Source organism: Vicia villosa, linkage group LG3, assembly GCF_029867415.1.
Source record: "Vicia villosa cultivar HV-30 ecotype Madison, WI linkage group LG3, Vvil1.0, whole genome shotgun sequence".
Lineage (NCBI taxonomy): Eukaryota > Viridiplantae > Streptophyta > Magnoliopsida > Fabales > Fabaceae > Vicia > Vicia villosa.
In genome coordinates this window covers 192,208,428-192,232,211 of record NC_081182.1, presented here as the reverse complement: position 1 = coordinate 192,232,211, position 23,784 = coordinate 192,208,428, and the positions used below count along the sequence as shown (strand labels likewise).

At 37.6% G+C, this 23,784-nt stretch overlaps 1 protein-coding gene across 1 annotated transcript in view; it reads left to right on the top strand.

The window, feature by feature from the left end:
• Positions 1-23,127, top strand: part of LOC131593179 (putative disease resistance RPP13-like protein 1) — a 60,579-nt gene extending 37,452 nt beyond the window's left edge. The window contains exons 3-4 of the mRNA XM_058865450.1: positions 15,911-16,690; positions 19,043-23,127. Of these exons, the coding sequence (XP_058721433.1) occupies positions 15,917-16,690; positions 19,043-21,613 (3,345 nt within the window). The 5' untranslated portion in view covers positions 15,911-15,916 and the 3' untranslated portion in view covers positions 21,614-23,127. The remainder of the gene's footprint in view (positions 1-15,910; positions 16,691-19,042) is intronic.
• Positions 23,128-23,784: the final 657 nt, after the last annotated feature.

Below are 23,784 nucleotides of genomic sequence, written 5' to 3'. Positions count from 1 at the left end.
CACTAAGATATTACAACAGCAATGTAGTGAGCTTTGATGAAGATGAAGATTCTGAGTTTAGATTTGAACAGCGTTTCAGCAAGTTTGATATGAGTTGTTTTGGTGCAGAATCGTTAACCTTGCTTCTCATCAGAACTTCATATTTATAGGCGTTGAGAGGATGACCGTTGAATGCATTTAATGCTTTGCGTGTTCCGTACAGCTTTGCATTTAATGTTATACGCTTTTGTCAACTACCTCGAGCCTTGTTCACGCTGTGTCTACTGACGTAGCCTTTAGTAGCTTTAACGTTCCTTTTGTCAGTCAGCGTAGTCTGCCACGTGTACTTCCTTCTGATCTGATGTTTGTGAATACGACGTTTGAATATCATCAGAGTCAAACAGCTTGGTGCAAAGCATCTTCTGATCTTTTGACCTTGAAGTGCTTCTGAGCGTGATACCATCTTCTGATCTTCAGTGCTTCTGATCTCATGTTCTTCTGATGCTTCCATAGACCCATGTTCTGATTCTGCTTCGACCATCTTCTGATGTCTTGCCAGACCATGTTCTGATGTTGCATGCTGAACCATTTGAGACACATCTTCTGAGCGCTGAATTATGCGTACTCTATATATATTTCCTGAAAGGGAAATTGCATTGGATTAAAGTACCATATTATCTTAAGCAAAATTCATATTATTGTTATCATCAAAACTAAGATAATTGATAAGAACAAATCTTGTTCTAACAACTACATGGCTGAAGTCAACCAGGTAAATAGAACCAACTTCGATAGGAACCTGGCAAACATAGGCCCTTGTCATGCTGCTGAAGAGATGTATACTCCAAATAGAAATGCATTGTACTATTTGACGTTACACCCAAATGGATTCCAATGGGTTAGAGAGATCATGGATGGCCCACCAGATACAGCACCATTGGAGAATTACCAAACAGTACGACCAACAGGCTGGGATGATGACATTAGTCATGTCTGAGTCTGCGTTCTTCGAGAAGATTTCGGCCTATGTGGCCGAGAACAAAAGAAAGGCGGCTCTCGAAGCCGAACTATCAAGTACAAAGATAGATACAGTTCCAATCAAAGAAGGAATAATAGAATTGGAGATACGTACGAGTTTCGAACTCCTTGAAGACACGGTTCCAGTTGAAGAGATCATAAGAGAAGAACCAAGTCAAAGGTTGGATGCAATATACGACGAAGAACCTTTGGGATTCGAGAAGGACCCAATGGCGTCGAACATAAAGATGTTGGCCCAAGATCCTCTTGAAGAAGTAAATCTTGGAGACAATGATCAAAAGAGAATAACATATATCAGCGCGAAATTAGAACCTGAGTTGAAAGCAACGATCATCAAAATGTTGAAAGACAACAGAGATTGTTTTGCTTGGGATTATGATGAGATGCCTGGTCTCGGAAGAGACTTAGTCGAATTGAAATTACCAATAAAAGAAGGGAAGAAGCCAATAAAGCAAACTCCCAGAAGATTCGCGCCAGAGATTCACTCGAAGATTAAGACAGAGGTCGAAAGACTCTTGCGTTGCAAATTTATCCGAACTACAAGGTATGTCGAGTGGATTGCTAATATAGTACCTGTAATTAAAAAGAATGGCTCATTAAGAGTATGCATAGACTTTCGTGATCTTAATGCAGCTACTCCTAAGGATGAGTATCCCATGCCTGTAGCAGAAATGCTAGTAAACTCAGCCGCAGGGTTTGAGAACCTGAGCATGTTGGATGGATATTCGGGATACAATCAAATTTTTATAGCAGAAGATGATGTATCCAAGACAGCATTTCGTTGCCCAGGAGCAATAGGCACTTACGAATGGGTTGTGATGCCTTTTGGTTTGAAAAACGCTGGGGCAACTTATCAGAGAGCAATGAATTCTATATTTCATGACTTTATAGAAACATTCATGCAAGTGTATATAGATGACATTGTGGTAAAATCTACCTCGGGTATGAGTCATCTCGATCATTTAAGCCAATCATTCGAAAGGATGAGGAAATATGGCTTGAAGATGAACCCCATTAAATGTGCTTTCTTTGTGCAGGCAGGTGATTTCTTGGGTTTCGTAGTCCACAAAAAAGGGATAGAAATCAACCAAAACAAGACAAAAGCCATTATGGAAACCAAGTCTCCATCCACGAAGAAAGAATTACAGTCATTATTGGGCAAGATAAATTTCTTAAGAAGATTTATCTCTAACTTAAGTGGACGCACCCAAGCTTTCTCGCCCTTACTACGGCTTAAGCAAGGAAAGTTCGAATGGCGTGCAGAACACCAAGAAGCTTTCGATCAAATAAAGCAATACTTGACGTGTCCACCGATTCTCACTCCCCCAAATGGGAAGAAGCACATGCGCCTATATATTTCAGCATCAGATAAAACAATAGGCAGCATGTTAGCCCAAGAAGATGAGAATGGCATCGAAAGAGCCATTTATTACTTAAGTAGAGTACTCAATGATGCAGAGACTAGATATACTGATATAGAAAATCTCTGCCTTTGTTTGTATTTCTCTTGTATCAAACTTAAGTATTATATAAAGCCAGTTGATGTTTACGTTTCATCTCATTGCGATGTTATTAAACACATGTTATCTAAGCCAATACTACATAGTCGAATTGGCAAGTGGGCTTTAGCCCTTACTGAATATTCACTAATATTTCAGCCTCTCAAGGCAATGAAAGGTCAAATTGTGTCGGACTTCATTGTCGACCATGCGGTGGTTGAGAATCATCAGCATTATGTGGATTTGAAACCTTGGAGGTTATATTTCGATGGTTCAACACATAGAGAGGGTACTGGTGTTGGAATATTGATCATTTCTCCTGATGGAATTCCAACAAAGCTCAAGTATAAAATCGAAGGTCCATTATGCTCTAATAATGAAGCTGAATACGAAGCATTGATTGCTGGACTTGAGGCTTTGTTAGAATTGGGGGCAACCAGAGTCGAGATTAAAGGAGACTCCGAATTAGTCATCAAACAATTGACAAAAGAGTACAAGTGTATCAAAGAGAATTTGATCATGTATTTTGTCATTGCAAATAGGCTACTCAAGAAATTCAAATATGTGGAATTAAAACACGTATCAAGAGTGAATAACCAGGAAGCAAACGACTTGGCACAATTAGCTTCAGGATATAAGGTATCAAAAGAAAAGTTGGAAGAATTGATTGAAGTAAGAGGAAGAGCAATGTTTACTAAACTTTCGCCAAGTGATCTGGAGAACTCACAATTGGGTTATGCCAACAAAGAACAATTCGAGGTACTGAATATAGATTCATTGGCAGACACAGATTGGAGGAGTCCAATTATTAACTATCTCAAAAATCCTTCGACGGATACAGACAGAAAAATCAAGTATAGAGCCCTGTCATATTATCTGATGGGAAACGAATTGTTTAAGAAAACTCCTGAAGGGGTATTGTTAAAATGCTTGGGAGAAGCAGAAGCATACTTGGCTCTGTCGAACGTACATAGTGGGGCATGTGGTGCACATCAGGCAGGACACAAAATGAAATGGCTTTTGTTTCGATATGGGATGTATTGGCCTTCAATGTTAAAAGATTGCATAGAATTTGCAAAAGGGTGCCAAGAATGCCAAGAACATGCAGGTATCCAACACGCCCCAGCAAACGAGCTAAGCACGATAGTAAAACCATGGCCTTTCAGGGGATGGGCACTAGATTTGATTGGAGAAATTCACCCCAAGTCTTCTAAAGGTCAAAGATATATTTTGGTAGGAATAGACTATTTCACAAAATGGGTCGAAGCAATACCACTGGCAAATGTGGATCAAGAGGCTGTGATAGAGTTCATTCAAAAACATATTATATATAGGTTTGGAATCCCAGAAAGCATAACAACGGATCAGGGATCAGTCTTTACTGGACGAAAAATGCAAGACTTTGCCAGAGAAATAGGTTTCAAGTTATTTACTTCTACACCTTATTATGCTCAAGCAAATGGCCAGGTTGAAGCAGCAAACAAAGTAATAATTGGCCTTATTAAGAAACATGTGGGAAAGAAACCCAAGAATTGGCATAAGACTTTAGATCAGGCACTTTGGGCTTGTCGAACATCTCCAAAAGAAGCTACAAATACAACTCCTTTCCAGTTAACATTTGGACATGACGCAGTACTTCCAATTGAGATATGTTTGCAATCAGTAAGAATACAAAGACAAGCAGACATTCCTCCCAACGTATATTAGGAATTAATGATGAATGAGTTAGTAGATTTGGACGAAGACAGGCTTCGAGCACTGGAGATGATAAAGAGGCAAAAGGAAAGAGTGTCCAGAGCATATAACAAAAAGGTGAAAGGTAAAACTTTTGTTAATAATGATCTAGTTTGGAAAGTTATTTTACATATAGATCGAAAGAATCAGGCACTCGGTAAATGGTCCCCACATTGGGAAGGACCCTTTCGAATCTTAAAAATATTCTCGAACAATGCTTACGAGATTGAGGAGTTAGCAGAAGATCGCAGGATCTTAAGAGTAAATGGGAAATATTTGAAGAGATATAAACCTAGCATGCATGAAGTAAAGATTGCAAAGACGTAGACGCTCAAGGTACTACGAAAAGCCAAAATGGTCAGGCATGTGTCAAAAATATACTTCACATTGATCAAAATGGCTTCACAATCAGAAAAGAATTATGGAAAGGAAAGATCAAAGAAGACACCAAAATATTCTTTTCATTTCAAGCATGGAAATACATTCATTACAAAAAGATCCAAAAAGTAGGATCTGAGATTACAAAAGGAAAAAAAAAAGAAGGGGCATATATATAAAAAAAAAAAAAGAGATTAAACCTAAGGAAAAACTTCCTAGTCAATCCTTTGATCTAGACCTTCTAAAGACAGCACAGGAGTAGGTTCAGCCTCGAACATGTCCCTAGCTCCAGAATCACACATCCTTCTCACTACGCCTTTCTTAAGAAAAATGTAACTAAGGAGCCTCCCGTATGGAAGACAAGTTACACTCTCTCGACGGTCCACACCGATAGCAACAGCTTTGACAAGCCCTTTGAAGATCATCAAAGGTATGTTAATCTTTCTTCCCCGAAGACCACAGAGAATAAACTCCAGATCTTCGACCATGATGTTATTCTCATCGATCACCCGAGGTTGAAAGTTGCCTACGAGCATTTGGTGCCAGATCCTGATGGTTTTTGCGCTGAAGGGATCACTGTCCATGAGTGTTCTCAACATGATATGAGTAGTCATGCTGAAAACGTTATCATCAAAAGTTGCTCCGGAGTTATTGCATCTTATGAGATTGGCAATAGTAGTAGGGGTGATGCTAAGGTGAGCGTGTCGAATGGAGGAATCAATAGTGGCTCTGCCTTCAGGGTCTATGCGTAAAGACGCATTCATCCAAAACTCTGCCACCATATTAGGATAGATGGCACCATCCAGGACTTCTTCAAAGTAGAAGTTCAGTTCCTGGTTAGCAAACAGGGTTTCAAGATTAATGAAGTGACGAACAAGTTCATCCTCATTAAGTCTGAACTCACCCTTGATGAGAGCTTTGAGATCGTTAAAAGAAAGAATTCCAGCCATTTCAAGGAAAAGTGGTGTTGAGAGGAAAAAGAGTTGTGGGTTTTCTTTTTTCTGTGTTTTGGTTTGGAAGAAGAAGCACTTGAATGAAGAAATGAGGGTGATATTGGACCCTTTATATAGAAGGGGAATACTGAAGGTTGGTTTTACATTTTAATGAGTGATTAGACTGCAGTTCGTTTTTCAAAATGAGAAGTTATGGCCTCCGCCGTTTCCCGCCCTTGGAAGTTGAGAAGTAATCATTAAACTGATGCACGCACGTCTTAAAACCGACGTTTTGGAAAAATGACGTCACTTTTAATAATGATTATGGCTAGAAGAAGTGGAAACGTCAAGTCTAGAGGCAAGAGTGCTGCGAAGGATGTTCAGGTTCTACATGTTGCATTTAATAAAAGCACTGTAGGAAATCTAAAGATATATTTGGCAGAAAATTGAAAGATTTGTTAAATTAATGCTGGCAAATATTATAGATAGAAATGGGAGTTAAGCATACAAATATTATATGTCTCGATTACAAAATAAAAATCCAACAAATGAAAAAAGATTGAAGACATCTAGCTAAAGTACTCAGGGAGATCCTTCTTGATCTTCAGGTATTGAGTTTCCCATGAAGACATTCGAAGTTCAATTAGTGCCCTTTGTTTCTTCAACTTTTCGATCTCTGGCACTAACTTCTGTGCAGTCTCGAAATGTTTGATTCCTGACTGCACCACTTCGAGCAAATCTTGTTGATTAGATTTTTTGAGGGCTGCTTGACTACTTTCAGCCTCCTTTATCTTGCCCTTGAGTACTTTGATTTCTTGCTTCCAAGAGTTGATTTTCTTCTCATAATCATCGATGGCCTTCTGATTTTCTGAATGTTTGAGCCTGAGGGCCTCACCTTGTTTCGTTGCTTCCACAGCAGAATTCCATGAGGAGTCATGAGAGGCCACTGTCTCAGATAATTCTTTCTCGACATTTTGCTTTCGAAGAATGTTAGCTTGGAGTTGTTCAAGTAGAGAGCCTAGCAGAACAATCGTCTCTGAGACTTCTGGGGAAACTTGAAGCAAATCTACTTTCTTTAAAAGTTGATTTAAGTTGTGACTTTTAACAGGGTCTCGGTTGAGAACATCTACAAGATTGACCCCAAAGAATCTCTCTTTTATCTGTCGAAGAAGACTAGGAATATCTTCCTTGTCACTAGAATCTGCAGTTGCAGCTGGTGAGACATTAAGGTCTGAAGGCGAAGGAGTTTGCACATTCATGATAGCCTTTAAGAAACCAAGAGGATCAGTTTGTTTAAGTTGTTCAAGCTCCGAAGGAGTAGGCTTTGCAGGGGCAGGCGTCGAAGTTGTCTCAGGGATAGTTTTTGCATCAGGAGGCGAAGTTCCTTGAGAGGTTGGTTTTTCTGGTTGAGAAGTCTCTTCCATAGCATCTTTCTCCGATGCAGAATCTTCGTTGCCATGTGATTGTTGGTTCACATTGTCGCTGCCGGAGAACGGATGATCCTCTTCCAAATCTTTGCCTTGGTGAGTAGGTGGATATTCGTCAGTAGATTGGCTTTCTTCGATTGGCTCATTAGGTAATATAGTGGCAATTGGCCTAACATCTTCGAAGACTGGTGATAGAACATGAGTTTTTGCTCGAGAAGTATCTGTGTTGAACGAAGCAAAGTTAGTCGTAAAGATGAGCTTTCGAAGAGTTTAATTAACGAAAGTTGAAATTTAACAATTACCATAAAGTTTATCAACATCAATGGTGAGGCCATGGTCTTTAAAACCAGAAGTAGCAGTGCCAGCATCATCCTGCAATAACAAGGTAAAATGTCAGTGCAATTATTTAGTTAAGATCACAAGACAATATGTAGGACGAACGCAAGATACCTTAGGTGGATTGTTGTCTGGACTTGAATTATGACTTTCCAAAACAAGAGCATTGCTGGCAGTCTTTAAAGGAGACTCTTCAGAAGACGCCTTATTGCCAGGAGAAGCAGCTTTGGAAGGACTTGTCTTTTTCCCTTTTCTCGAAGGGGTAACTGCTTTTTGCTTCTTTTTCTGTCCTTGTCTAGTCTGAGGAGGAGATTTGTCTTCGCCATCTGAGGCATTGGTCGAGGAAGCTTTACGCTTCGAACCCGTTGGGGGTTTCGAACTCTGGCAATTAAAGAATAAGAAAAATGGGTACTATTCACAGATTATATAGAAAAATTGAGAGTATGTGATGAGTATGTACCGTGGGCTTCTTATCGGTGACGATCGAATCACTTTCGTTTGGTTTGTTGCTTTTAGATGTCTCAGACTCTTTTGGGGCAGAAGCTTCTTTAATCTTCCTCCTTCGTGCAACAGCTGTAGTTGAGACTGAAATTAGTATATCAGTAAAGAAAATAAAAGTCAGTCGAAAAGATTATCTTAATCCAAACCTTCAAGTATTAGAGTCAGGACACGGACATGTTTAAGATCTATATGAAGATGTCCTTTGAAAGTATCTAAGGTATGCTTAGTCGGAACCACTCGTTCAGCGCGTTTTTTAGTACTCTCTCGAAGAATTTTGAGAACATTCCCACACACAAACCAGTCTGGGAAAGGAGGACTTAGAGCCACACCAAAATCAGCACTTGGTAGTGGAGGGAATTTTGGAGGATGAAGTTTGAAAGCCACTTCATAGCGTAGTTCTGGTCGAACATACGAAGGCAATTTCAGTTTATTTAGTTTGGTGGAAAACTTTTCGCGCAAAGTGACTGCAGCCTCACGAACGGTCCGACTAAGATCATCAGGCCTATAGATAGTTTCAAAGAATTTTTGAAAAGCTTGGATTTCTTTAATATGAGTTGAAGTACCTTTTTGGAAATTCTCCTACACATCAGTGAAAGCTGCGGTTAGTTCCTGGGCAAGGCTATCAGCATCAAAAATTTGAGAGTTATAATACTCTGTCCACCATTGATGGAAATCTGGTGTAGAGTAGAAAGAAGGTTCGAAAGGAATAGGAGAAAGGTTGGTGACGCCAATGTATTTGTTGATTTTTTGTTCACATTCTTCTTCAGTCAAATACAAAGTGTGGAAACACATATGGCTCCTTTTCTCATATAAGCACTTGGGTGTTATCTGAGCTAGCCCAAACTGTCTCGATACCAAATTTAGTTGATAACACATGAGGATACATTGACCCTTTGATGGTCGAAGACGGTGGGAAAATAATCTGGGAGTCAAAAAGGCTTCCCAAATTTCCATAGATTCGATTTGTTGATCTTGAGATGTTGGTGGAAATTTTCGAGTGAACCATTCAGGACCTATTATTCTGTGTGCAAATGGGGCCATAGAAGGATCGAACTGGTCACGCCGAGCAAACATCATTGAATACGCCAGGAAATGTTCATGAAGCTTTCCCATTTCCTCTTTTGGAGTTAGGTAAGCTAACCTGGTCCCCTCTATAGTTCGATTTTTGATTGTGCTGTCCTCCTCATTGACATCTCCTCGAAAGGGAAGATGAGTTTCGAATGTAGCGTTAAGCCACAGTTGCAATAACCAGAAAGGACCAGCATAAAGTAAACTGCCAGATTTGAAATTTTTAGTAAGATTTGCAGCTTCACTAAGGTTTTCGTAAAGAGACCCTAGAAGTAGTTGGCTGAGGTTGAGTTTTCTCCCAGCATGCAATTGATTAGCCATGCAAAGGTACCTCTTTGCAACCTGGATAGACCTTGAGCAGAAGGCACACCGTGAAAGCCATAATGCTAGAAAAGCAATATGCTCTTCGTCAGATACTGTCGTTTCAGTGGTGATATGGTGCTTCTGGATGAATGCCGTGTAAGTAACTTGCGAATCATTAAAGCCTATAGTGTCATTATCCATGTCATTGGGATCGAAGGTTTCACCTGTTGGTCGAAGTCCCGTAATAGCAGCCACATCGAAAAGTGTGGGGGTAACCATACCACATGGGAGATGGAGGGTATTGTGAGAAGCATCCCAGAAATGAACCGCTGCTACCAACATGGGTTGGTTGTATTCTAAACCTGTTTTTGACAGTTGGATCAAATCGTATATCCCTAACGATTTCCAGAAGGATCCTTTCTGTCTTTCTACTTTTTCTAACCAGGCGTAGTACAAATCAGGATCTTTGGCTAAAGGGAATGACCTAAAAACTTTTACAGAGTTGGTCATATAGTTTAACCTAATTTTTGCTAAAGCTAAAGGGGGTGCAGTTGAAGTTTCCTCAACGTTAGCAGACTTGCCTAAAGGAGAACGACCGTCTTCATCTATCTTAACTTTGCTAACTAATGGTCTAGTTTTATAGTAAGCAGGGAAAAATTTATTCACAGATTGGATATTTTCACTCGGTAACGGACCCATAAAGGCAAGAGTTTTTCCAGAAAGATCAAAAGGTATGATTACCTGGGAAGCGTAGATTGCGCGTATTTCTTCGGTATTAGGGTTTGGAACGAACTCTCGTTCCCCAGAACGTGTTGTTGATTGGAGCTTCATAGCGGGTTGAAGAACATTTGAAGATGAAGCCATGGAGAAATTTTTGCTAAAGAGAGCGAGATTTTAAAAAGAGTGGAGATGTTTTCAGTTTTCTCGGTGTAGAAGATGAATGGAAGGCGGTATAGAAGCACAAGGTCAAGTATTTAAAGGTTTAACGGAAACCTTTTTAAATCTTTTGGGTAAAACCCGAGAGACACGTGGCGGCTGGCGATTTAATCCAACGGCGGTCGAATAAGTTAGCCTTACTCCTAGTATATAGGAATAATGATCAGTAAGTAAGGTTAAAACGTGGGAATGTAAGTTATGAGAAGACATCTTTGAAAATGACAAGACGTTTCAGAAACAGTGTTATCAGTGATTATGACGTTAGTCAACAGTCTTGGAACTTTCAAGGATCATAAAAACGAAATCTTATAATGACAAGAAACGCCTATTTCTGTTGGTTCTCGAAACAGGCATTTATTGGGGGCAATTTGTTAGCTGGAGATTTCGTTTCATAAATGTTGTCCTTCGAAGAAGTTGAGAATCGAAGAAAAGATGGTTACTGATGACCATCCCGTAAAAAGTAAGAAAATGACTACTGATGGTCATGTTTCGAAGATAAAGACTTCTAAGTTCGATGAAGATAGTGAACACTGAAAGACTGATGAAAGCATATGTCTTCGGGACTTAGACAAAATTTATAAAGTATGTATTTAAGTGTTACTACTTAGCGTGTTTTCATAGTGTTTTTTACACTGCCACGCGTCGAAGACGGACTCAGGCGGGAAGATTTGAAATTCGAAGACGGTTTCGTAACTGTCCAAATACAGATGGCTTCGCTGGAAGTTCTGATGAGAAACGTGGCAGCAGATTAGTGTAGGACCGTTAAGGTCGAAACTAGTATAAATAGGGGTCTTAATGTTAGGATTCCGTGTGTTCATTTTGTACAAATCACTCGCATATTTACTCAAGTATCAAGTGTTACGAGAAAGAGTTCGCTGAGAAAATGTACGTATGACACCACCATTTTAATACATGTGTATTGTATTTCATTTTCGAATATATTTCTGAATTACTGCATTCCATTTATTTCTTGTCATTTACATTCCTGTATCTTTATTTTAAATCACTTACTTTCGAATTTACTTTCATGATCATTTACTTTCAAAGTCTTTAACGTTTCTGCAGTTTAAGATTCTTTATGTTTTAACAATCTTTAAAGTTTCGTATATTATGTTACTTATCTTTTCGTTGAAGTTATAATTACATATAACAAAGCAATTACCAAGATTATTTGTTCTCGAATTGAACAACATTCATCGAAGAGGACAGATTATGAATATGATTCGAATGAACATTGATAACAATCTTCTTGACTATGTGTCCTAGGATCAATCTAGTCGATCCTGCGAGTAACCAAATCATATTTATTATAATTTGGAAGACTAGCGGTTGTTTACCGGAAATCACCGTAAACAGAGGCGAGCTAAAAAAAAGAAATAAACTGGGAATAATAAACAAGCAAAAACAGAACCTCCGGCACACGCCTCAAAGGATTTCCATATGTAATGAATGCATAGGTCCTACTTCTCATGGCAAATATGATGTTGCATGCCAACCCTGCTTCTCATGGAAAGATATGGTGCGCGAATAAGTAAAAGGGAAAATGAACAGTATCGCACGGATAGCAAATCCGTAATGAGCTGTCAAACGTAAGCAGATAAACCCAGAAACCTCGCGTAACAACTATCCATAAGCAACAAGCAACATCAGGAATCCGCACAAGCAAAATATCAAAGCACAACGACGTCGCGAAAATAAATCGTACGTCGCATCACGTCATATATCAGCACACTCATGCAACACCTCCAAACGAACACATAACAAATACAGACAAATATCATAGTGTTGTGTCCCATAAATAAAGTGGAACACGAGGCAACTCGCACCAACGAGAAATCTCTCGAATGTACCTTGCATACACTAGCAACTGTGTCAGAGATAACAAAAACGTAACCCGAAATTGCCACAGGACTGAAAATATGAAGAAGGGTATAAAATGACGTGAAGGAACCATGCACACACATGAAATATGCGGAACAAATACTAGGTAGCTAACATGGTTAGAATATTATGAAAATGTTAATAGGATGTGAATTCAAATGAAATTCAAAACAAAACTACGCATGTCAATCGGACCCATAAACTAGTGAAAACGGTATAAACGACTAAAAACTCAAAATCACCGTAATTAAATGAAAATCATACAATTACTATAAAATGTGTCAAGGAATTCAAAAACACAATTGGAATTTATTAAATCGGCCCAGAGGCATGACTTTTGAGATGGGACAGAAGCAAAAACGGTAAAAAAGGGTCGGCCAAAACCGAAAATAAAGTGCACCATCAGCTCCGAAAGCATTATTCTACTCAAGAAACATTGTTCATATGCTCAAAAACTCTAAGCGGATCAAAAGATATGGTGTTTTCAATCAAGACCGACGTACCGCATCTATTCGCAAAATTTAAGAAAAAAAGAGAGGATAGCATACATGCAGCAGAAAATTCAGCACTCAATAGCATCGATTACTCTATCAAACAAGCTCTATTTCCACATGGTATCAACAACTAAATCACAAGCCAAATGCACAACAATTTCCTTTAGTTTCTACATTTTTCATGAGTCAAAATGCGACGCAGTGCAACAAAGACTACAGTACTACACAACCAAAATAAACTGCATTATTAATGTTCAAAAAAGTCCCAATTAGTATTAAAAACATGATATAATCCACAAACAACAATTAGAATTCAATTACATTTTATTCATATATTTCTCAAACATTTTTATGAAGTAAAACTTATTCTATTTTCATGAATCAAGAAGCGGTCACATGATTTTATTAAACACCAACATCCTAGATACCACGTGTCCAAAAGACTAAACATCAATTAACATGCTCATGATTTTAAATTCATTTTCAATGCACCTCAACTATCGACATTATTGGAAACAGAATGGAAACGAGCACTACAACAAAACGCATCATCATTATCTTCAAGAATTTATCGGTTTTCCACAGGACAACAACAACTCATGGCCATATCAATTCAATCCGAAAATTCAGCATAAGCGACATTTAATCAACACAACAATGATCTCTCAACTCAAGCTCGCTTATCTAACAATCAAGAACAAAACAAATGACACAATTAATCCATTCAATTAACATCAAAGCTCGAACATTCAGCACCATCACCTACTCATATTAGCAACAAAAACAACAATATCACCATCATTTCCGTCAACATTCATGAGTTGCATACAAGCAAGTGCTATAACATCAAAACCAAACAAATTCTCAGCATTATCATAAGTAAAATTCAGCACCTACACCAACTCCCAACCATATTAAAACAACCAAATCAACTTCAAGAATCTCCACAAGCAATTGCACAAACACTTAGAATGCTAACTATCCAATGCCACTCTTTCTCGTCAATTAATTTTCAGCATGCTTATCAATTAAATGTCAAGCAATTGGTGGATTCAAAAAACAATAACATCTCCAATTATATGAATCAACATGTATTTTCAAGCAATTCACATTAACTCTCTATTGATGATCACAAATAACAACAATGTATCAAACTCAAGTTCAAGATACTAGAATCATTACCGAAAGTTGGAGGAAGATTGATGCCTCGATCGGAACGGCGAACCAAGGGAAGTCACGCCGGAAACAACCGTCGAAGAGGAGAGGTCGGAGGAGCTCGGTGCGGCAGCGATCCACGAAGGAGGGAGTGGGCGGCGGTCGTCTTCGCGGCGGCAGGAGTGACTCGTGCGGCGGTCTTCGCAGTGGTGGTGCGATCGGAGTTAGCGTGTCGCAGCTGAATCGTAAATGAGAAGGAGAAGAGATAATGGATCTTGATGAGTTTTGAATTTTTATTCTAAATGTTCTTCGTCATCTTCATCATTTTCTTGAATTTTCTAAATTATTTTTGTGTTTTGATCCTAGAGAGAAGTTGGAGAATATTGAATTTGTGTTTGTGATGAGAGAGAATGAGAATTGATGAATGAATGAAAATTGAGGCAAAATGAAATATATAGTGTAAGCGCAAATTGCTAGAAATACCTTTGACGTATCTCTTTTTAGCTCGTTTTTGAGGAAATGCGATTCGGCACACCATTCAGAAACGAAACCAACGCCAATGTGAAGATGACTGAATTTGTGACTTGTAGCCGCGAGAATCGTCTCAATCCGATGAGCGGTGAAGAAATTACACGCGTTTGAATGACGAGAAACGTCAGTTCAATCGACGTGGCTGTGCAGAATTTTGTGAGTACTTCTCGAAAACCACGATCAAAATTATCCTTTGGCTCGAAATCTAAATGAGCACGTGTGACGAAGAATTGAATTGTAGCTAACGAAATTTCATGGAAAATAAGAGTGAGTTGAGAGTCATGAGAAACAAATGTGGGGAAGTCCTACTTTGATTAAAAAAAAATGAAGATTGAGTACTTTATAAGTGAGAGAATATTTTTCATTGGGGATAATAAGAAGAGAGTTTTTTTATTGAGGTCTTTTTTCATGAAGAACACACATTGTAAGAGACAAATTACATATTCAATTAAAATCTTAAGGTGATAAGTGTGTGGATTTTCTCACACTTGTTGTTCAACACCTTTCATCTTCCATATTGAATTGCAAATAATCATTAAAGTATGGCTCGGATGAAGGGCTAGAATCCTCTCGCTTGAAAGAGACAAGCATTCTTATTGTACCAAAGTGCTCCTCCACCATTTTTTTCAGATACCATTGGGTGAGAACACAACAAGGAAAAGTTGTTTAATAGATAAATTGAATAGAAAAAAAGTTGGCAGAAAATATTGTCACCCTTATAGGTTACTAGTGAATCGAAAAGTATGCAAGTCTTGAAACTATACTATATGACACATGCAAAGCAATTAATTGGATGTCGATAAAAGACAAAGTTTAATAATTATATACTCACTCCAATCCAACTTGCATCTTGAATCATTTCTATCAACATTTCTTTGAGCTTTCTTCACAATTACTACTTTCTGTTGCCTCAACATATTTCATTCTATCTATCAATACTTTCACTTTTTCTGTTTCTCTCATCCATTTTCGTTCTCTGACTTCAACTTCACAATACTTTCTGTTGTTTCCACAAGCACTCTCCAAGTAATTTCTCTCTTTCATTCCGAGATCTTATTATCAACTTTAGTATATTTTATATTCTAAATCTTACTCCAATTTTTATACTTCAGGTTTTCTTACGCGGAAGATTATAGTCTCAATTTGTTTTACTCACATATTTTACAGGTAATATCTTTTTCCACTCTTAAATATATGTTTTATTTTCTTTAACTGAAAATTTTCTAGATCTAAACCCAAATTTAATTTTAAGTCAATTGATTTCTTTTCCTTAATTTTCAACTTTTTTTAGACTTATATCATTTTCCTAATTTTACGTTCACCCTTATATTCTTTTTCCTTGGAAATTTCAATTTATTGTCATGATTAAATGATTTTAATATTATAGAAAGTTGAATTGGCCTGTCTTATGAAACTAGAGAAATCACTCATACTCTTTGTACTTTTGTTTTATTTCGAATAAAGATATTTATTTCTAAACATAGAATAGTGATGAAGAAAAATGAAAGTCATAAATAATTTTGTTGTTTGCGGTGAAGATAGTCTTCATGGTTGTTATCATGGCAAGATAATGTGCGTTCAACAATATTTAGAACTTTACATTTTATCTAAAATGTATAGTTTAAGTGTTTGACATTAATATTTCAACAATGTATAGAAGATGCTTTTTGTTCCATTATGCTTTGCTTAACAGAAGATAAAATTTTACCATCTTTCAGGTAGCCATGGCAGGGCTGATGGTTGCGGGAGCGTTTCTTACACCTGTCATCCAAGTCATTGTTGAGAGGGTTGCCTCAGGAGATTACAAAGACATCTTCAGCAAACGATTGGTGAATAAACTTGAAATCACATTGAATTCTATCAACAAAGTGTTGGATGATGCAGAGACAAAGCAGTACCAGAATCCAAATGTGAGGATATGGCTTGATCATATAAAACATGAGGTATATGAAGTAGATCAGCTGTTGGATGAGATTGCTACAAGTGCACAACGAAAGAGAAAGGTTAAACACTTCTTTTCATCTCTGACTAATCAGTTTGAATCTAGAATAAAAGACTTACTAGATAAGCTAGAATATCTTTTGAAGCAAAATGATGTGTTGGGATTGAAAGAAGGAACATGTGCTCGTAATGAAGTTGAAGTCGGTCTGATATCTTCGAAAAGACTACCAACGACGTCTCTGGTGGATGAATCTCGCATATGTGGTAGACAGAGTGAAAAGGAGAAAATTATCAGTTTCTTACTTTTAGACAATGGTAGTAGTAGCAACCACGCACCAATAATCAGCATAGTTGGTCTTGGTGGGATGGGTAAAACCACCCTTGCTCAACTTGTCTACAATGAACAGGAGATTCAAAAGAGCTTTGAACTTAAAGCTTGGGTCTATGTTTCAACTTCATTTGATATTTTTCAGCTCACTAAAGAAATTCTTGAGCAATTTAATTCTGCACCAAATGGTGAAAGCTTGGAAATACTCCAACGTCGTTTGGAAGAGACGGTAATGTCATGAATTCTGGAACCATCAGCCCTATAGTGAGAATGAGAAACTACAGGAGACATACCCCATACATCACTATGAATCATTTCAAAACAAGTGGAAGCACGATAAGCACCAGACGGAAAAGGAAGTGTTTTACTCTTAGCCAATTTGCAAACAGAACATGAAATAGAGGCATTAGAAACATTTTTATTTCCCAACAAACCATTTTTAAATAAATGGGACAAAACAACAGAGTTTGGATGACCTAATTTTCTATGCCAATCCTCATAAGAGTTCAAAACATTATTACAAGCAAGAGATATATGATTAGAAATAAACTGAAGTGGAAACAATCTTCCCACTTTAGGCCCCTTCGCGATCACTTTCCCCGACACCTGTTCCTGCACAAGACAACCATCACGAGAAAAGTTAACATCATAATTTTTATCTACCAATTGACCAACAGATAATAAATTAGTCGCAAGTCCAGGTGATACAAGCACGTCCCGAAAATCAGAGTTTATGTCGCCAATATCCGTAATAGATAAAGTATTACCATCAGCTATTTGAATTTTCTGATTACCATGATAAGAGTGTAAATTTTTCAAATACTCTGAAGAACCTGTCATGTGATTGGATGCACCCGAATCAAGAAACCATGGGCGAGAAACATTAGAAGACTTACCCTGAATTCCCAAGGCCGAGAGAGCGGAAAGTACCATTTGTTGAATCAATTCAGGTTGTATAGCACCATTGTTTGATGCCCCATTAGTGGAAGGACCAACCGCATGATTTGTAGTTGCATGGAATGCCTGTACTGAACGTTGTGTTGGTCGTGGAGGACGTGTGGGACACTCAGAGATAATATGACCCTGTTGCTTGCAGTAATTACAAAACTTCTTATTGCAGCTACGAGCAATATGACCAAATTGTTTGCAAGAGAAGCACTGAACCTGTTTCATATCACGATTTTTACCTTTACTTTGAGCAGCATATGCAACCGTCACGGGCTCGGAAATGGTAGCATCATGAGACATGGCTCCTTGAGTAATAAGACGTTGTTCCTCCCTTAGAAGTTCTCCAACACATGTATCTAAAGAAGGAACAGGATTCCTATTCAGCAAGGCACCTCTGACAACCTCAAATTCTGGACGTAATTTCATGAGAAATTGATCTCGACCACTTGTGTTGTAAACCTCTTGAACAACCGCAAGAGAGGTCTTGGGAACATTAGCATGTATAATAGCAGAGTGTTCTGCCCAGAGATTTAAAAAACCAGAATAGTATTCTTGAATAGACAAATCACCTTGTTTGTAGTTGGCTATTTCTAACTCCAACTGAAAACGTTTTGCCGAATTGTCCTGGTTGTAAATGCGCTTTAGATAATTCCACATTTCTTGAGCAGTTGAAAAAGAGCGTAAGTTATTGATCATGTGAGGATCAATACTGTTGAGAATCCAAGTGATGATTTGAGCATCTTTAGTTTCCCACGCATCTAAATCATTTTTCTCCGTCGGTGCCTTAGAAACATCATCTAAATGACTCCATAATCCCTTTCCTTTAACATACATCTTGAACTGAAATTCCCATGCAGAATAATTCTTGCCGGTAAAACGGACACAAAAATTCTTTTCATTTTCCATTGCCATTAGATATAACCCCTTTGTATTGATAAATAAACAGGATAAATCCAAATCCTGTGCACGTGCAACCAATTTATTTAATAATAACAATTAAATAAATAGTAAAACAATGGTAAGCAACACCCACGATCACGCAGTAGCTAAACCAGGAAACCACGCAGTAGCTAACGAACGGTGAAGAAACACCCACGATCTAGAAATCGCCAACAATTCGACAACGAAACCACAATCACCGAACAAAATCACCCAGACCAACGATCACCAAGCGGAATCGCCGAGAATACGAAACGGAATCGCAAAGCACAATATGTTAGCAGCACCAAGTGATTAGCTATCACCGATGCGGTAAACACGGAATCAAGATCACGAAGCAACAACAATGAAGAAACCACGAAACGGCAATTGAAAGATTTCAATTGAGAAACGCGATTTCGAGAAATACAAACAAGAAACACGATTTCAAGAGCGACCCAGTGGGGTGTCGCTATTCAGCCAAGAGAACAAGGAGTCACAGGTTAGATCGAACCCTTCTGAAACCATGTCATGAATTCTGGCTTAATGCCTTTCTCATTGCATTTGATACTATATATAATAGTGTCGGTAATTACAACTCATAATGACTAATTACAACTCATAATAACTAATTACAACTTATAATCGCTAATTTCCTATTCTATGAATGTAAATTATTCACAATAAATGTGTTTGATTATTTCTTGATTAACAGGTAACAGACAAAAAATATTTGCTTGTTCTAGATGATATTTGGAACACAAATGAGAAAAGTTTGGAGCAGTTACTAATTCCCTTTAACAAATGTTCTTGTGGAAGTAAGATTATTGTGACAACAAGAAGTAAAGATGATGCATTAGCCATGGATTCTGCCGAGTTACTTGAACTAGAAAAATTGAGGGAGAGTGATTGTTGGAGATTATTTGTGACACATGCTTTTCACGACAGAAATGTGAGTGAATATCCAGATCTTGAATCCATCGGAAGGCTGATTGTAGACAAGTGTGGAGGGTTGCCAATAGCCGTGAAAACAATGGGGAACCTCTTGAGAAAAAAATTCTCTAAAAGTGAATGGGAGAAAATATTGAAGACTGATATGTGGTGTTTATCAGAGAGAGACAGTGGCATAAATCCAGTATTGAGACTGAGTTACCATAATCTTCCTTCAAATTCGAAGCGTTGTTTTGCATACTGTTCCATATTTCCCAAGGGCTATATGTTTGACAAGAATGAGTTAATCAAAACGTGGATGGCAAATGGTTTGTTGAATTCCTACCAAAGTAACAAAAGTAAAGAAGAGTTGGGTAGTGAGTCATTTGATGATCTTGAGTCAATTTCATTTTTCCAAGTATCACTATATTTTCATGGTCATTTTGTCATGCATGATCTTGTCAATGAGTTGGCAAAATCAGAGTCTCGAGAGTTTTGCTTACAAGTAGAGGGTGATAAAGTGCAAGAGATATCTGAAAGGACACGCCACATTCGGTGTTCTCGTAATTTGAAAGCTGGCGATGGGATATTAAAGTATATTTATAAAGCTAAGGGATTACACAGTTTGTTGGTAGAAGATGGTGGCGAATGCTTCTTGAAAAGCAAAAATGTGCAATGTGATTTGTTTTCAAAGCTAAAATTTCTGCGGATGTTTTCATTTAGGGGTTATGGTTTTCCATATGAAAATCTAGAACTAGCAGATGAGATAGGCAGTTTAAATCTTTTGCGTTATGTAGACCTGTCTTGGACATATATTAAAAGGTTGCCCAACTCTATCTGTATGCTTTATAACTTAGAGAGATTGGAATTGGAAGGGTGTTATAATTTGACTGAATTTCCTTTAGATTTTTACAAACTTGACCGTTTAGGCCATCTTAATTTGGAAGGAACTGCAATAAAGAAGATGCCAAAGAAGATAAGAAAACTAACCCATCTACATACGCTGACTAATTTTGTTGTGGGAGAGTCGAGTGGGTCTGATATTGAGGAGTTAGAAAGTCTCAATCTTCTTCAAGGAAAAGTTTGTCTTTCAGGATTGAACAATGTCACTGATCCAACACATGCCGTAAAGAGCCGTTTGCAAGATAAGAAGTTTTTAGAAGAAATACATATGATATTTAATGGTTCAGTAGTGGAAAGCAATGTGTCTGTCTTGGATGCCTTTCTACCAAATAACAATCTGAAGAGGCTCACTATTGAGAATTACAGTGGCAATATGTTTCCAAATTGGCTAAGTGGATGTGATTTACCCAATTTAATATCTCTTAAACTGCAGAACTGTAATGGAATAAAGATCTTCGGCAATAACTCAACAAATGTTCCGTTCAAGTCCCTTGAAGTTTTGGAATTTAACTTCGTGTCTGAATGGGAGGAATGGTTATGTATTGATGGGTTTCCTTTGCTTAAAGAGCTTTCTATAACATGTTGTCCCAAATTGAAAGGAGCACTGCCTCAACACCTTCCTTCATTACAGAAATTGATGATTAGGGGTTGCAAAATGCTGGCCGTATCAATTCCCATTTGTGATAATATCATAGAGTTAAGAATATCGAATTGCGATCGAACTTTGATAAATGAGTTGTCATCCAACTTGAAAGAGTTCAGACTTGACGGAAATCAGTATGTTGAGTTCTCCATGGATCATTTAATCAAAAATCCCATTCTGGAAGTGTTGGATTTGGATTTCAAGGACTTTGTAGAATGTCCCTCTTTAGATTTGTGTTGTTATAATTCTCTTTCGTACCTTTCAATAACAGGTTGGCGGTTCTCCTCCTTACCTATTTCACTACACTTGTTCACCAATCTATGTATTCTAAAGTTGTTTGATTGTCCAAGGCTGGAGTCTTTTCCAATGGGGGGTTTGCCTTCCAACTTGGAGTCCCTTTTAATATACAATTGCCCAAAATTAATTGCTTCCAGAGAGGAGTGGGGTTTATTCCAACTCAATTCTTTGACTCATTTCATAGTTAGTGATGATTTTGAAAACGTGAAGTCATTCCCCGAGCAGAATCTACTGCCACCAACTCTCACGGATCTCTATTTTAGCAAATGTTCAAAGCTAAGAATATTGAACTACAAGGGATTTCTCCACCTCAAATCTCTTGGTAGTATATGGATTGACAACTGCCCTAGTCTTGAGAGTTTGCCGGAGGAAGGTCTACCCAACTCCCTTTATAATTTGTACATTGAAAATTGTCCATTACTTGAAGAAAAGTACAAAAAGGAGGGAGGAGAGCGTTGGCATACAATTAGTCACATCCCTAAAGTGAAGATTGACTGGATTGAGCAGCAATAGATTAAGCTGTAGGAAAGAGATGTTTGTCAGAGGCAAGTACAACCCATGTGTTCATTTGTTTTCTTAATTTTTTATTGGCCACAATAATAACACTCTGTATGTATTTGATGTTTAGCAGTGACGTGATCCTTAAAGATCTTGCAGACCAAGACATACCATTGCCATCATCAAGAAGCATGATCAGTTTACCAATCTTTTCATCAATTCAAAAGTATGGATTCAACTGTTTTCGATTATTGTCTGATCAATAAGAATTTGTCTAGTTTCCCTTTGTTAATTGTCCAATTTCCCTTTTATGTAGTGTCTATTGAGACAGGATACAATAATTTTCTTATTATACTATTGATCATCATCTCTAGTTATTCAAAACTATTTCATGGTATTCTTCATTTTCAAGTTTGAATCATTCTATATATTTATATAAAACGGTTTTAAATTGCTGATATCCTTACAATAAATTTCATGGATATTCATACCTGTCATTGACTCATTGTTCATAGGTGAATTAGTTTCATACCAGACTCGGATAACTGATACAGGGTCGAGTTTTCTAAAATATAGTATTAGTGTTTCAGTTCAGTAGGAATGCGATTATGGAATCGAATTCAACCTTTTATGGTAGCTGCCGCATCGCATATGCATAATGTATTTTCTGTGTTTTTCTGAACTGTGTAATGATCGATAGACTTTATATTGTATTTGTATCTGTTGTGTGATCTCATTTGACACACATTCCCATACAATTCTTACACGGTATCGGTAGTTTTAGGTTACACAATCTTTGTAAAACTTTGGAGGCTTCCATTCCGATGGTCAATATGCTGTTAGTGATGACTTTGAAAACATGGAGTCCTTTCCAAATGAGAACATGCTGCCACCAACTCTCAGATATGATGATCATCACAAGTTTTGCATACAATTGAACTTAGTGATACTCCAATTTCTGTTTTGTATCAACACATACTGTGCAAAGCAAATCCTATTTATATACAAAGCATCTTCCATTGCAAATACCTTGCTAAATTGAATAGTGATGAAAAAGAACAACTTGAACTCATTCTTGCTGAAAATGATGTTCTCAAAATGCTCAAGCAATTCCATTGCACATTCTTTGGTGTATGTCATTTCTAATTATCTCCTCTTGATAAAAGTTCTTCCAATTTTTGGTGTATGTTGGTTCTCTAATTTAGTAGGTGTTGTCATGGATACTACCTTTAATTTTCAGTATTACTCAGTACAAACTATTTTAAAGGTGACTATTTTCAGTATTTTAAAAATTTAAGCTTTGTTGGACGTGTTTCTCTCTCTAAATCTGTGATTCAAGCGATTCCCGTATATTCGATGATGAGAACTTCCATTCCAAAGTGTTGTATGATGGAAATCCTTAAAGACAAATATAGCATAAACAATGATGAGGGAGAAGTGGTGACTGTCAAGTCCACTTATTCTTTTCCTTGGAAAGACATAGTCAAAGGTTGGGAACACATTCGGAGGTTTGTGGCATGATTTTGAGGTATGATATGGACCCAGAAAAGCAAACCATCTATCAGAGATGAAAAAGGGTATGAGCACCTGAGATAGAGGCTTTTTATTTGTTTTGCATTGACATAAACCGTGCAAATCCTATTTATATTTACAGGAACACTTAAAACATATACTGCTACAACCACATTTTTGAAGGCTATGAACCAAAATGTTGCTATCATATGCTGTAGGCGTCGATGAGGCATAAAGATGTGATGCTTTTATTGTCACGTAATTTGCTGGAACACCTAGATAACCGCGAATTATTACGCATGAAACAGTTCACGGTACTTTTGTTAGTCTATCCGTGACAACCATGATGACCGATAAATCGCAAGAATTTGGTAATCCTGTAATAAAATCCATAGCCACATCTTCCCAAACTTGTTGAGGGATAGCCACATCCTGTAATGAGTTACTAGTTTTTGCTTGTTGACAAATCAGACATTTCTGCACAAATGCCTTGTCATCCTCTTGCATCTTAGGCCAATTGAATTGGGCTATCAATCTAACTAATTTTCTTGTGGTGTCAGCATAACCACATATAGGAGATCTATGAAATTTACTAAGTAACTTTTGCACTATCTCTTCATCTAATGGTATCAATTAATTGCTTGTAATTCGGATCAACAACTAACTTAGCAGTT